At 37.5% G+C, this 13574-nt stretch overlaps 1 protein-coding gene across 2 annotated transcripts in view; it reads right to left on the reverse strand.

Moving 5' to 3' along the window:
* Positions 1–13574, reverse strand: part of TPST1 (tyrosylprotein sulfotransferase 1) — a 163632-nt gene that overhangs the window by 55964 nt on the left and 94094 nt on the right. For both annotated transcript variants that reach the window (XM_047838740.1, XM_047838741.1), the window contains one exon: positions 3656–3854. In XM_047838740.1, coding sequence (XP_047694696.1) covers positions 3656–3854 — 199 coding nt within the window. The remainder of the gene's footprint in view (positions 1–3655; positions 3855–13574) is intronic.

Here is a 13574-nt window from a genome sequence, read left to right on the forward strand (position 1 = left end):
AATATGGAGCTCGGAGCTTAGGAAAGAAAACCACTAGGAGATACCAAATTTATGATCATCAGCAAATAGGCTGTAATCAAAGCCACATAAGGGGCGCCTGGGTGGCTCAGTCAGTTAAGTGTCCGACTTTGGCTCAGGTCATGATCTCACGGTTTGTGAGTTTAAGCTCGGCGTTGGGTTCTGTGCTAAGAGCTCGGAGCCTGGAGCCTGTTTCAGATTCTGTGTCTCCTTCTCTCTCTGCCCCTTCCCCGCTTGTACTATGTTTCTTTCTCTCTCTCTCAAAAATAAATAAACATTAAAAAAAAAAAAAAAGCCACATGAGTGGGTGAGTTTGATTAAGGAGGCCACAAAACAGAAGTCCTTAATCTGATGGGCTTCAGGGACATCTATGAATTCACTGAAATTGTGGGTAAAATTCTGTGTATCTATGTGTCGGTATTTCTAAGATAGGAATCCATACATTTCATCATGTTCTCAATTAGGTTTATAAATCTAAAAAGATAGAGGGCACTATTTACTTAAATGTGCCACAATTTTGGGATTAGAGACTATGATGGGAAAGAGTATGGAATATGTTAGTATTTAATTTCCAATTTACCCTCTGAGTCACAGCAACCACCAAGCACATGATTTTCTATTCAAAATTGGGCAATATGTCCCCAAAATATGCTGACTCAGAGACCAATACTTCCAGACTACCCAGAACTGTATGAAAACCAGCACGTTTAGTCCTGGAGCTTTGGATTCTATATTCCTGGTCAAAATGTGAATTTCTTCCCACTCCCATCCCATAAATAAAGGGAACAATCTCCTGAGCCATCTTCTTTTTCTGGAGCCATTCTCACATCACATCTGACAATCAAAGATCACTTTCTAAGCATTACTTTAGGAAACTTCATGATCATCAATGCTGCATATAATAGCATCTGAATTTTTGCAGGCAAAAAAGCTTTGAAAAAACATAGGATTTGGATTACAAGAAGGGCTATGAAACCCAACCCCACAAAACGGGAATGCCAGCTTGTATGCATTATCATGAAGTGCTCAAAAATGCAATTATAGTTCACACTTTATCTTTTTTTGGCTCAAAATTATTTGTCACTTTAGAAATAGAGATGGGGGAGGAAGGTTTTTATCCAGTGTGAATTCAGAAACCCTTTAAAAAGCCACAGATGTGTATGAAACAAATTCTCTAGTCACATGGATTCAAACCACAGCATTCTTCCCAACCTTTCAAGCAGACCAAGAATAATGTAGCCAGTCAACTTGCATGTAGGAAAACTATAGTGTCTATTGCCTGGAAAACCTCTAAATATCATTTGTACATATTTCTGGTTTATAAAAAACATTCTGATATCATACAAAAGAGAAAGCTATGAATTACCAATTGTCAAGAGATTATCAAGGACTATGATAATGGATGTTAGATTGATGTGTACTTCATCTTTAGCAGAATGTAAACTTTTTTAAAACTTCAGAGATGGTTCATAAAAGAATGTGGACATGTAGGTAATAACTGGAAAATGTTCAACTACATTAATCAATGAAACCTATTAAAATCAGCAAAAATCAAAAATAAAACTACCTATATTATATGGATAGTCCAAAAGATTAAAAAGAAATTATCAACATATATCAAGCAACTTAAAAATTTCAGATACTTGGACCTGGTTTAATTCTACTTTTTTTAGTCTACGTTAGAAAAAGACACTAGGGGTGCCTGAGTGGCTCACTCATTTGAGTGTCCGACCCTTGATTTCTGCTCAGGTCATGATCCCAGGGTTGTGGGATCAAGCGCTGCATCGGGCTGGGCTCCATGCTGAGCATAGAGCTTGCTTGGGATTCTCTCTCTTTCTGCCTCTAACCCTCTCCCTGACTTGCATTTTCTTTGCCTCTCTAAAAAAATAAAAAACAAAACAAAAAGAGACGAAAATGTAATTTGTACCAAAAAATGTATTTTGTGCAAAGATGTTCACTATAATATAATTTGTCAAACAAAATTGTAAGCAGCAAAAGGAAAATGGTGAAATGAATTATAGGACATATACTAGGGAAATATATTTTATTTGTTCATTCATTTACTGACCTACTACTGTGCTTCAGAAAGGATTTGAGGTAGCTCATCTGGTAATATATTATGTAACCATGAAAAATTATGTTTAAAAAGCAACATGCTAACAAACATTAGGAGGAAAGGGCTGGATATAAAATCGTGTGTGTGTGTGTGTGTGTGTGTGTGTGTGTGTGCAAAAGTAAGATTATAAAACAATGCTATCTTACATTTTACAATAAGCAGGGAAGGAAGGGAAAACCATCGAAATAAGAATGGTATGTGTATGGTTGGTAACAGAGGCGAATTTTATTCTCTTATCTTTTTAATTTTATAAGTTGTATAAGTTTACATTTTTATAATAAAATGTTTGTAGATATGAAATCATAAAAAAGGATAAAGATTATGTAAAAAGATCTGCCTGTATACATGATGGTTTATAAGAAGACAGATAGCTCTTCCTATATAGCTACTACAAACTAAAAAAGGAAAATGAAAGTATATAATACTTAAGAGAAAAAAATCTGCATGGAAATTAACCTCATGAAATGTAAGTGTGCTTGTCAATTAAAGGTATCAAAAGAAGGACAGAATAAAGAGATGATTTAAGATTGTAGAGAGAGAAGGACACTGACACAAGCAAGAGAATACTTGAGAAAAGCAAGGAATTTTCATCTTGAAATCAAACAGCCTATCAGTGAACTTACACTAACATAGCTGTGTTGTTTAAACTGCAGTCTCAGACAAGAATGCATGTAGAGTCAGAGGGTAGAATTGTGGTTGCCAGGGGCTGGAAGGAGAGGGAATGAGTAATGACCATGTAGTTTCAGTTTGGGAAGATGAACTTCCAGAACGTTTCTTATCTGGGTGGTGGCGGCAAGTACACAAGCAACGTGGGTATACTTAATACCGCCGAACTATACACCTATAAATTGTCAAAATGGTAAATTTAACGTTATGTATATTTTACCACAATAAAAAAAGAATACATCAAGGTCTGATTTGAAATAAATTATACTCGGAAATGTATATATTCAGATTAGCTGAGTTTTCAGCTTGTCTGAAACAATATTTTATAAAGATGTTAGCATAATTTATTAAGAGAAAAAGCTGTAATTACACTTTAATACAACTTTCAATCTCAAGGTTGCTTATTACACCTCTGTAATAATTCTTCTGATGTAGCCAGTGTTCAGTTTTCAAGTATCAAGAAATCATGCCTCATTTAAACAAAGGTTTAAAAGTAAAGTAAGCTATTAGGTTCAAAGGGAAAAAAAATCCTAGAAGTGAGGGCACTAATAATTCTGGTATTTCCAGCAAATTTGTGGTAATCGGCTATGAGAATAAATCTCCCCAACAATCAGCACCATTCCTAGAAACTGCACAAAAAAGATTAAAGAACTGTCCCCATACTTCCTGGGAAGAGCCACAGTTACCCTTCAAATGCAGGAAGAGTTCTCATGATAAAGCATTCTACAAATAGAATTTCTCAAACTTAAAATAAATTTCTGATCACAAAAAATAAGAAGCAAAATGATAAAAAAATGCTCAGGACCCAAATTCCATATTCAGTTTTCTCAATTCATTTTAAAAACTCTCACTTACCCTTCTAGTGTTTTCAAGAATTTTGGGATCAGGTTTTCCATAGTTAGGTGGATTGGCATATGGGTCATATCCAAGTTTGGCAAGCATGGGTGCAATCACTGCCATGTCTTGTAAAACATCTGGGGGTATCTTCCCAACCCATTTTGATAGCGCTCCTACATTGACTGGCTTGATGACTTGGTCTGTAGATCTCTCCACTCTGAAAACAATACAGTATGAATAAGTATTTATTTAGAATACCAAAAAATAATATTAAAAGACCAATGGAAATTCTTTTTGATAACTTTAACAATTATAAGTGTCTCAGTTAGAAATCTATTGAGAAAGAAGACACTAATCGGGCTTGACACTATTTACCAGGCTTTTTTTTTTAATGTTCTAAGTTTGACAGTTATTATTGGCAACTTCATATTTCTAGAAACAGGAAAAACGGTCAGCTGAAAACATCTGTACAAATTACAACATCCAGAAAAAATAAAGCTAAGATTTCGTAGGAAAACAGCCAATCAACTTACTTGAAAGGCATCAAAATTAAACAAACAAACAAATAAATAAATAAGATGGATAGATGAATGACTAGAGGGATAAACAGATGGACAAAGAGATATGTGATAAAGCAAATACAGCAATATATTAATTATAGTTAGTAGGTGTAATTCTTTCAATTCTTTGTATGTTTGAAATTTTTCATAATAAAATATTAGGAGGAAAATAGCCAGCATAATCCACTAAAAATGAAAAATATTCATTTGTTCTATTTTTCCTTTTTTCCTTTTTTTAAAGTTTATTTTGAGAGAGAGAGAAAGAGAGCCAAGCAAGCGCAAGGGAGGGGCAGAGAAAGAGGGAGAGAAGGAGAATCCCAAGCAGGCTCCTGTAGTTAGCACAGAGCCTGACGCAGGGCTCGAACTCAGGAAATCATGAGATCATGACCTGAGCTGAAATCAAGAGTCAGATGCTTAGGGGCGCCTGGGTGGTTCAGTCGATTAAGCGGCCGACTTCAGCTCAGGTCATGATCTCGCGGTCCATGAGGTCGAGCCCCGCGTCGGGCTCTGTGCTGACAGCTCGGAGCCTGGAGCCTGTTTCAGATTCTGTGTCTCCCTCTCTCTGACCCTCCCCCGTTCATGCTCTGTCTCTCTCTGTCTCAAAAATAAATAAACGTTAAAAAAAAAATTAAAAAAAAAGAGTCAGATGCTTAATTGACTGAGCCACCCAGGCGCACCCCTGTTCTATTTTTCTGTTGACTTCCTGAAGAACACTTATTTATAAGGAAGGAAAAGAAGTGCTGTTTATGATTTTCAGTATTTCAGAAAAAAATGTGTTCTATCTCTTGACCTAGAGATTTACTTTGTGCTTGTAGTGGTTATACTTACATATTTGACTAAATAACTCATACTCTTAGGATAAAATAAATAAATATAAATAAAATAAATACAAAATAACACCTAGATTTAAACTGGATCTGAATTAGCAGATTTTGGCCAAATGACTGCAAAACAAAAGTGCTTAAGAGAGTTTTATAATAACTAAGTCATTCAAATTAGTATTCTCATAAAAGGTAAAAACCCCTTTTTAACAGGTACATGTTTAACATGTACATGACCTCTCACTGCAGAGAGGTCTGCATCTGATGATGAATCCTTCAAAGGGGCTCTACTCCTAAACAACAGACAAGAGAAAATAAAATGATTATTCCCTGGGATTCTGTGAGACCACTAGCTCCAGGTTCCCTTCCTGCTTCAATGATCACATTTCCTGCCCCTCTTAAAAATTTCTTCAGGACTCCACTTAACCCACTGCTCTTTCTACTCTATGCTTTTTCCCTGTATAGCTTGATATTTAATGATCTTTTCTTGACACCCTTGGGTTTTCCAGGCCAGGTCCAGTTTATAAATATTGCCCCAGCTTCAATATTAGGGGCACATCCTACTCTCATAAATGTTCAAGTTTGTATGATAAATTCAAGTAATTTTAAGTAAATGATAAATATGGTCACCCTGCCCATATACCCCACACACACCTCAAAACTAAGAGGGTCTAAAACTGGACCCATCATCTTCTGCTCAAGATCTGATCCCTTTTATGTACATCTTATATTGATAAATGGCACCACCACCTATCCATAAGGCAAAGCCAGAGATCTCAGATGGGGCAGGGAGAAAGAAAGCAAGATCACTCCCAAGTTATCCAGTTCTACAGTCTTTATCTTTGAGTAAGACATCTCTCCTTCATTCCTACTGCCACTACCTCAGTTCTTATCACCATCACATCTCACCCAGATGATTACAAAACCTCCCAATTTCCCTGCACTTAAACAGTTGGCTTCCTTGCCCAACTATCATTCCACCAAAACATAAGGAGGGTTTATGTCTTGTTAATCTATCATTGGCACCTAGCACATTAACATGTAATAGATGCTCAATTAATGTTTATTAAATGAATGACTGAAAGCTTTTCATGGGGGGGGGGGGAACGCCCCGTAAATTTAGTTTAGACAGACATGCTCAAGAAAAGTCAAGGATCATTTTTATAAGGAGATCAACTGACACAAGATGAACTAACCAGAAAACATAACAAGTGCTAAACTGCATGATATTTTCTGTGGGGGCATTAGCAATGTTAGAGAATGGGAGTCATGTCTGCAGAAACAAACATCTCCAGAAAAATAAGGCTTATAGTAAACAAAGAATAACATTTTCTATTCATTCTATGTTAGGCTTTACATGTGATATCTAATTATAGATCCCTAAAACAACCTTAAGAGAAAGATATCAGTCCCCATTTTCAAATGTGTAAACTGAAATCCAGATAAGTGATTTATCCAGGGTCATACAGCCTGGAAAAAGTGGAGTTAGAATTTGAAGCTCTGGTTCCAAAGCTCCAATTTTTCCCAGTTTCTCTTATTGATCTTCTTAATTTTTACATTCTATGTTTCCCTGAAAACTTTACTCTTTTGTTCCTTACTGCATAGTGTGAGCAAGTTGGTTTGCCACAATGGTAAAAATACACAAATATACTATAAATATATTAGGAATATATACAACGCTTTGCTGGTAATGTTTAACAACCTGATCTCCAGGGAGGGGAAAAGCCATGATTTGTTGCATTTACTGAGGTCCATTGCATAAATACCATACCTTCCATGGCTGATTTCAAACTACCAACGTGCCTCACCAACTGCAGAGTCGAGAAGAGATGTGCAAACCGGGCTCTTGACAGCCAGGGCAAGTCAGCTCTAGCAGACCACTGGGTATCTACAGGGCCATAATCTCCTATCTCAAATTCTGAGATCTAAAAAACTCTAAAAAGTAAACAGTTTCTTGCCTTCATCTGGCAGCAAAACCTGACCTGAACTGATAGGAATCTATTTATAGTCATTATTCTAGTTGGCATAAACAACCAAACTCTTTGATGAAGAAATATTAATGTGTATGATTACACAGTGCTGACACAGAATAAGCAGAGGGTATTTTATAATATTATGTACATTATATGACTTTTCTGAGGTCCAAATATTTCTGAGTTCTGAAACATGTGTGTGTTAAGCTCTGGAGTCACACATAGGGTCTTGTATGTCATGACTGGGAAATTGACTTTATCTTGAAAATGATGGGAATGAAAGAAGAGTTTTAATCATGGGACTGACATGATTAGGTTACTGCTAGAAGCATTCAATGCTGATAATTATGGGTAAGGCAGATTGAGGGACGGGGTAATCAAGGTCAGAAAAACTAGTAAAGATGTTTAACTATATATTGGAAAACTTGAGAAATTATTAATTCAGTAGAGCAAGTGATAGAAGTAGAAGGAAAACTCGACAGATTAAAAAAAACACTGATAAGACTTAGTGGCCAATTAGATATGGGGAAGAGGGGATGGAGTCTAGGTGAATTCAGATTAGATGTGAAGGGCAGAGTAGACAGTGTTATCACTCATTACAGTAGGTAGTATGGAGGAAAAGCATTACAATGCTGTTGCTTTGTTTTGTTTTAGGAGTATAGAACCCAGAAAAAGAGGTAAATTGATGGTAATCAGAAAGTTATCAAAAGCCTAAAAAAACACTAGCGTTCACTAAGAGACTGGAATGTAGTATATGCTCAATAAACAATAGCTATTATTGTTTTTTCATCCAGATTATAGCACTGTTCATAAGAAACATGAAAGCCATTGTTTGTCATTATGATCAAAGTAATAATTTAAAGTACAACCATCCCTTGTCTGAAAGTGATAGAGAACTCTAAAATGAAAGAATCTGGAAAGGTTTTTGTTATGTAACCACTGAGTCCAAAGATCCACTAGCAGCACATGCAGTTATTATGGACTGCTAAAGGGAAGAACTTGAGAAGGCCTACTGCCTATCAGTCAGGTGTTTCTCTAGTGTTTCAGTAGTAATGACATTTTTAATTTATTGATCGTTAAAATTCAAATTAAACATTTTCTGAATACCCACTATGTGTCAGGTCAAGTGGTGGATACCAAGGATGCAAAAATGACTGACTAGATCATGGCCCTCCTCTCAAGAAGCTCAGAGTCCAATAAGAGAGAAAAACAAATACGTATGATTAATATGCAGCATAATAAATGTAATGACAAAAGCTAAAAACTATGTAAGTGATTCCAGATAACACAACTAAGCCGTTCTTCTCCTAGGGTGGGACATGAATCAGGGCAAACTGCCAAGCTGCTAAGGCAAGGGTTAGCAATGTATGGGCCACAGGCCAAATTCAGTCCCACTGCCTGTTTTTGTCTAGCCTTCAAGCTAAGAATGGTTTTTACATATTTAAGTGTTTTTTAAAAACTCAAAAGAATATTTCTTAACACATGAAAATCATATGAAATTTCAATGTCATAGTTTTATTGGAATACAGCCATGCCCATTTGTTACACATTATGGCTGCTCTTCAATGGCAGGGTTGAGTAGTTGAGGTAAAGACCATCTTGTTCCCCAAACCTAACATATTTAGTATTTAGCTCTTCATAGAAAAAAACTGTCAATTGTAATCTGAGACTGCATTTTAAGGGCACGTAGGGTCTGTGTGAGGGAGTCTCGGGTGCTGTCCTTCATCACAGAAGGACCCCATCAACTTTTACACACAGGAGAGACCTGGTACACTTAGAAAGTGGAGAGCCAAGAATGTATTGAAGCTGCTTGGGTGGGGAAGGTGAGAGGAAGAAAAGAAATAAAAAATAGTGTTTACTTTGCACTTACCAGGTTCAAAGGAGTATTTGTTGAGCTACAGTATAAAAAAAAATAAAATAATAGAATGAAATAGAAAATAAAATAAAAAACAAGAGGGTGGGTATGGTCCCAATCCTCCAGGAGGTCACTGCCTCATGAGCCACACAAACTTTCTACAATTAAACTTTCAGAGTTGCTTCTTAGTTCCAAATCAGCTCTTCAGGCTCACCCTTCCTCTCTTCCCAGGGGCTCTAGCTGTTTCGTTTGCCTTTTTCTATGAGGCAGCAAGGTGCAGTGGGAGAACGCTGACCTGGAAGTTGGGCCTGTGTGATCTAGCTTTGTGATCTAAGAAAACTGATCCTCAGAGACTGAGGATAATAGCCACTAATACTCAGTTTTAAAATACATTCTTCAAAAGCAGAGATTGGCAAACTGTGGCCCAAATTTGCTCTGCTGCCTATTTTGTAAATAAAGTTCTACTGGAACACAGCCACATCCACAAGTTTCTGTACAGTCTATGGCTGTTTTTGCTCTACGTCAGAGCTGAATATTACAACAGAAACTGTATGGCCTGTCAAGTCAAAAATACTTGGTCCTTTACAGAAAAAGTTTGTTGATCTCTGTTCAAAAGGATACAGTTATTAGAGAGAAATGAGCTTCGTTCAGAAAGCCTGATTTTCTTTCCTAGAGAACAACAACCTGCAGGCTGCATGCAGTTCATCAAATTCCCTTCACTCCTTCAGTCTTTCTAGAAATTAACCACCACTTACGCCTAATTGTACTAGGATATAAATTAGTTACCATACCACTAGTCTCACTGGGACCTTAACACATAGTGCCTGCTAGACTGGGATTTCTCAACACCCACAGCCTGGGAACAGCGCTGCAAGGCCAGATATCTATGAATCAGCAGATTCTCCCCCAGTCCTAGGCATCAAGGCTCACTTCCCTCTGCAGTGTTCATAGTAGGAGGCACCTGCCCTCGGGGACAACGCCAAAATCTTGAAATGACTGAGGTGAATATAATCTTCCAAAACACTCATTTTAAAAGCATGGATCTTTCTTGAACCAGGCAGGCTGCCAAACCACAGGTATGAATTATGATACACAGCAACTACTACAGGAAACCAAATTCTCTGGACTAAAGGAAGCATCAGGGCTAGAATGGACAGGCAAAAACGAATGGGTAAGAGTATATAATCCATATGGTTAGACTTATTAGACTAAAACAAAAGATGAAATACCATTAAAAGTCATGTTTTCAAAGACCATTTCACTCTTAGCAAATGCTTAGGTTATGTCTTGTGAAAGTGGATTTAGGGGACCTGGGTGGCTCAGTCAATTAATAGATGACTCTTGATCTCGGCTCAGGTCATGATCCACGGTCTCACAGTGGATCCAGAGTCCCATGTTGGGCTCTGCGCTGACAGTGCAGAGCCTGCTTGGGATTCTCTCTCTCCCTCTCTCCCCTTCTCCTGTTTTCTCTCTCAAAATAAATAAACCTTAAAAAACTGTGTACACAACAGAAATGCAATTTTGTGATGTGTTATATATTCTCACAGAATCATATCAAAATGCTCACAATGACCGTGATGTGATTGTGATTTTTATATTCTTATCTAACTTTTCTGTATTCTCCAATTTTCTATAATAAGCAATGTCTTTCTTTTTCAGTCCATGGAATAGTGGGATTGCAAAGATCCATGCAGAAGTCTAATAACTATCTCAAGCTCAACACAGGTCAAACTTAACTCCTGATTTTATCCCCAAATACTATACCCATGGCCCTCCCAATTGTATCTGAAAACCACTCCATTCTTCTGGCTGTGCAGAATAAAATAAAACTGGAACTATCTTGGGGCACCTGGGTGGTTCAGTCGGTTGAGCGTCCGACTTCAGCTTAGGTCATGATCTCGCAGTTCGTGAGTTTGAGCCCCGCGTCGGGCTCTGTGCTGACAGCTCGGAGCCTGGAGCCTGCTTTGGATTCTGTGTCCCCCTCTCTCTCTGCCCCACCTCTGTCTCTCTCTGTCTTTCAAAAATGAAAAAAACACAGAAAAAAAATTTAATAAAAAAAACCTGGAACTGTCTTTTGACTACCCTCTTTCTCTCAAACTCCACATTTAATCCATCTGAAAATCTTATCAATTTATACTTCAAAAATGTATCCAAATATGGTCATTTCTCATCAACTCCACAGCTACTCCCCTGGTCCAAGCCAACATTATCTCTTGCCTGGATTTCTACAATATTCTAATAGCTACCCTGCTTTTTCCTTCACATCCTGTGGTCTATCTACATTACATATACCAGAGAGAGTTAGATTGTGTCACTCCTCTGTTCAAAATCCTGCAGTGCCTCCCCAGGTATTCTAAGTCCAAGACCTGAAAATGAGAGGGAATCTGAGAAACCACAAGAATAGGTTTTTAAAACTTGTCAAATCATCCACGAAAACCAAGAAACCAGATAGCAAAGCCAAAAAACCATGAAAAACATTTAAAATAAAATTAGGTGACAAAGTTGCCCTACAGACCCCAAAATACAAGTGGTTGGAAACAATAACATAACGGTAATACCTACATGAAATGAGTGGGAGGAAGGAGAAGGTAGCAACAGGGCATCAAAAAGACATTTACAAGACTGACCCTTGAAGAACATGGCATTTAGGGTTGCTGATGTCCACGCACTTGAAAATCCTTGTATAATTCTTTACTTTTGTTAAGTAATTTCTATGCCCAATGTGGAACTTGAACTCATGATTCCTGAGATAAAGAGTTACATGCTCTACCAACTAAGCCAGCCAGGCATCCCTCTTGTATAACTTTGGCGTTCCCCAAAACTGAACTACTAATAGTGTGTTGACAGGAAGAGTTACTGATAACACAAAAAGTCAATTAACACATATTTTGTACATTATATGTAGTTTATACTGTAAAGTGGTACAATAAGGTAGGCTAGAGAAAACAATGTTATTTAAAAAAATTTTTTTAATGTTTATTTATTTTTGACAGGAAGAGACAGAGTGTGAACAGTGGAGGGGCAGAGAAAGAGAGAGGGAGATGCAGAATCAGAAGCTGGCTCCAGGCCCCAAGCTGTCAGCACAGAGCCAGATGCCAGGCTTGAACTCATAAACTGCGAGATCACGACCTGAGCTGAAGTCAGATGCTTAACCGACTGAACCTTCCAGGCACCCCTAGAAAACAATGTTATTTTAATAATCACAAGGAAGAAAAAATGCACTATTTATGATACTGTAAGTTTATTCATCTATGAATTGTCTATCAATACCTATATCAATATCATTGTACATGATATAAAACACTGTAGATATTATACATATTTCTAACATTAGCCATCAAAAAATGAAAATATGTACAGTCTCTAAGCCTGTGGGCATAATTTTTGGTAAAACTTAACTTTTTTTTAATGTTTATTCATTTTTGAAAGACAGAGAGAGAGCACAAGCAGGGGTGGGGCAGAGAGAGAGGGGGGACACAGAATCTGAAGAAGGCTCCAGGCTCCGAGCTGTCAGCACAGAGCCTGACGTGGGGCTCGAACTCACGAATCATGAGATCATGACCTGAGCCGAAGTCGGATGCTCAACCGACTGAGCCACTCAGGCACCCCAAAACTTAACTTTTTATAATAGATTTGTATATATTTTATGATAGTAAATGATAAAAGACTAGTCCCTATATATCTTATGCACATGACATACCTTACTTTTTTTTTTTTTTCAATATCTCCAGGCCACATGGTTTGTCTGAGAATTTTTTCAAGTTGTCACAAATCTCCCAAAATTTTCCCAATATATCATTGAAGAAGTCCATATATTAGTGGATCTGCACATTTCAAACCCATGTTACTCAAAGATCAAATGTACTTTGAAAATTACACCAGATCTATTTTAGAATATAGTTGAAACTGGGAGGGGTGTCACCCAAATCTAAAGATGAGTACAAAGGTTAAGTTCTGAAAGGAGTCAGAGAAGGCTGGGAAACATGAACTCTTGAAACCAACCAGCCAAGGAGCCAAAGCTCCTTTCCAGGACAGGGCACCGCACTAAACAGAAAGTTCTAAGAGTAGAGTCAGAATAGGGTCAGAGACAAAGGAATGAGAAGACTGAGAATATGATTGAGAATAGGGCAGAGAGCCAGGAAATATAAAAAAGTAAACCACCACATTATTTAAAATCTTCCAAAGAAAACAGAAAGAGATCTGTGAAATATATAAACATATCTTGAACTATTACTCCTTGAAAATTTCAAGAAAACTATTTTCATGTACAAATGGACAAAAAAAGTTAAGATCAAATCTCATACAAAGTTCTTATAAGAAAAAACAGAATGTGGGGTGCCTGGGTGGCTCAGTCGGTTGAACGTCCGACTTCAGCTCAGGTCATGATCTGACCTGGTCCGTCCATGAGTTCGAGCCCCGCGTCGGGCTTTGGGCTGATGGCTCAGAGCCTGGAGCCTGCTTCCGATTCTGTGTCTCCCTCTCTTTCTGCCCCTCCCCCATTCATGCTCTGTCTCTCTCTGTCTCAAAAATAAATAAACATTAAAAAAAAATTAAAAAAAAAAGAAAAAACAGAATGAGAATAACATCCCTATGGATATGAAAAACAACCAAAAAAACCAGCTCAAAAACATACTAGAATTATAACTTACCGTTTCATTTTTTTAATTTTTTATTTTTGAGAGAGAGAGCACAAGTGGGGAAGGAGCAGAGAGAGGGAGAGAGAGGATC

This window comes from Prionailurus viverrinus, chromosome E3 (genome assembly GCF_022837055.1).
Source record: "Prionailurus viverrinus isolate Anna chromosome E3, UM_Priviv_1.0, whole genome shotgun sequence".
Classification (NCBI taxonomy): Eukaryota; Metazoa; Chordata; class Mammalia; order Carnivora; family Felidae; genus Prionailurus; species Prionailurus viverrinus.